This window comes from Nanorana parkeri, unplaced genomic scaffold, assembly GCF_000935625.1.
Source record: "Nanorana parkeri isolate BGI_ZX_2015 unplaced genomic scaffold, ASM93562v1 scaffold2100, whole genome shotgun sequence".
Classification (NCBI taxonomy): domain Eukaryota; kingdom Metazoa; phylum Chordata; class Amphibia; order Anura; family Dicroglossidae; genus Nanorana; species Nanorana parkeri.
In genome coordinates, this window is record NW_017308368.1 from 40,457 (window position 1) to 41,428 (window position 972).

The following is a 972-nucleotide window of genomic DNA, read 5'->3' on the forward strand; positions in this document are numbered from 1 at the left end:
TCAACCCATTTTCTGACAGACAGAAAAGTAATCAAAAGAGATGCAATGCTACTGAAGAGTGTGCAAGGAGGAATATCATATACCAGGTATTTAGCTTCTAAGTGTTAGCTGGTGTATTGGATAGTGCCTGTGTTCATATGATAGAAATAGCTTTGGCTTCCTTTTCCTCTTCGATTTGTCCCAGTCACTGATGATGCCTCATGTTTTGTATTAGTCAACGTAGCACCCTTGTCAAGCAGAAAAGGAGGCCCTGGTGGAATGCTGAGTTATGGAGGAAGAAAGCAAGCAAGAAAGGAGATGTACAATGGCCTGCTCTCCAGAGGTCCCTCATGCTTTCTACATTTTGTGAGACTTATCAGTGAATAAGGGCCGTTTTTTGGGGGAAACAACAAAAAGGTTGGTGGGGGAAGATTCTTGTGAAGTTGTGTTAGCTCGTGCAACCACGTGGGAAAGCTACACAATTTCTCTGTTCTTTACAAGGCTCCATGCTGTGACTCATATTTTGACAGGATGTTTCGGTAGCGAGAGAGTTCTTGACGGATTTTGGCAACCTCCTGGCGCAAAACTGAATTCTCTTTCTCCAAAAAGGCTGCTCGCACCGTGATCTGGTTTTCCTTCAACCGACGAGCATCTCGAGAACGTTTGGCAGCTTCATTGTTTTTGTACCGCCGATTCCAGTATTTTTCATCCTGGAGATTATAAAAAAAGATACAAAATATGATCATGCTCTGCAATTATCTTGTTGATAATCATCATAAAAGACTACTTATAGCTGAAATGAGGCAAAAGATCCTTTTGGTTAAATATGTTCCTCAATAGCAAAAAGATATACAGTAGATCCACTTTTGTGCATCATGATGCCTTTGGAAACCTTGTACTTGAAGGGTCTTTAAAGGGATTAAACATGGGGAAATGTACATGTATTGCCCAGTTGCACACTTTAATGACTCTATATATATATATATATTATAT

At 40.2% G+C, this 972-nt stretch overlaps 1 protein-coding gene across 1 annotated transcript in view; it reads right to left on the reverse strand.

The window, feature by feature from the left end:
- Positions 1–472: 472 nt before the first annotated feature.
- DBP (D-box binding PAR bZIP transcription factor) overlaps positions 473–972 on the reverse strand; it is a 56,963-nt gene continuing 56,463 nt past the window's right edge. Inside the window, exon 4 of the mRNA XM_018572674.1 lies at positions 473–689. Within this exon, the coding sequence (XP_018428176.1) occupies positions 474–689 (216 nt within the window). The 3' untranslated portion in view covers position 473. The remainder of the gene's footprint in view (positions 690–972) is intronic.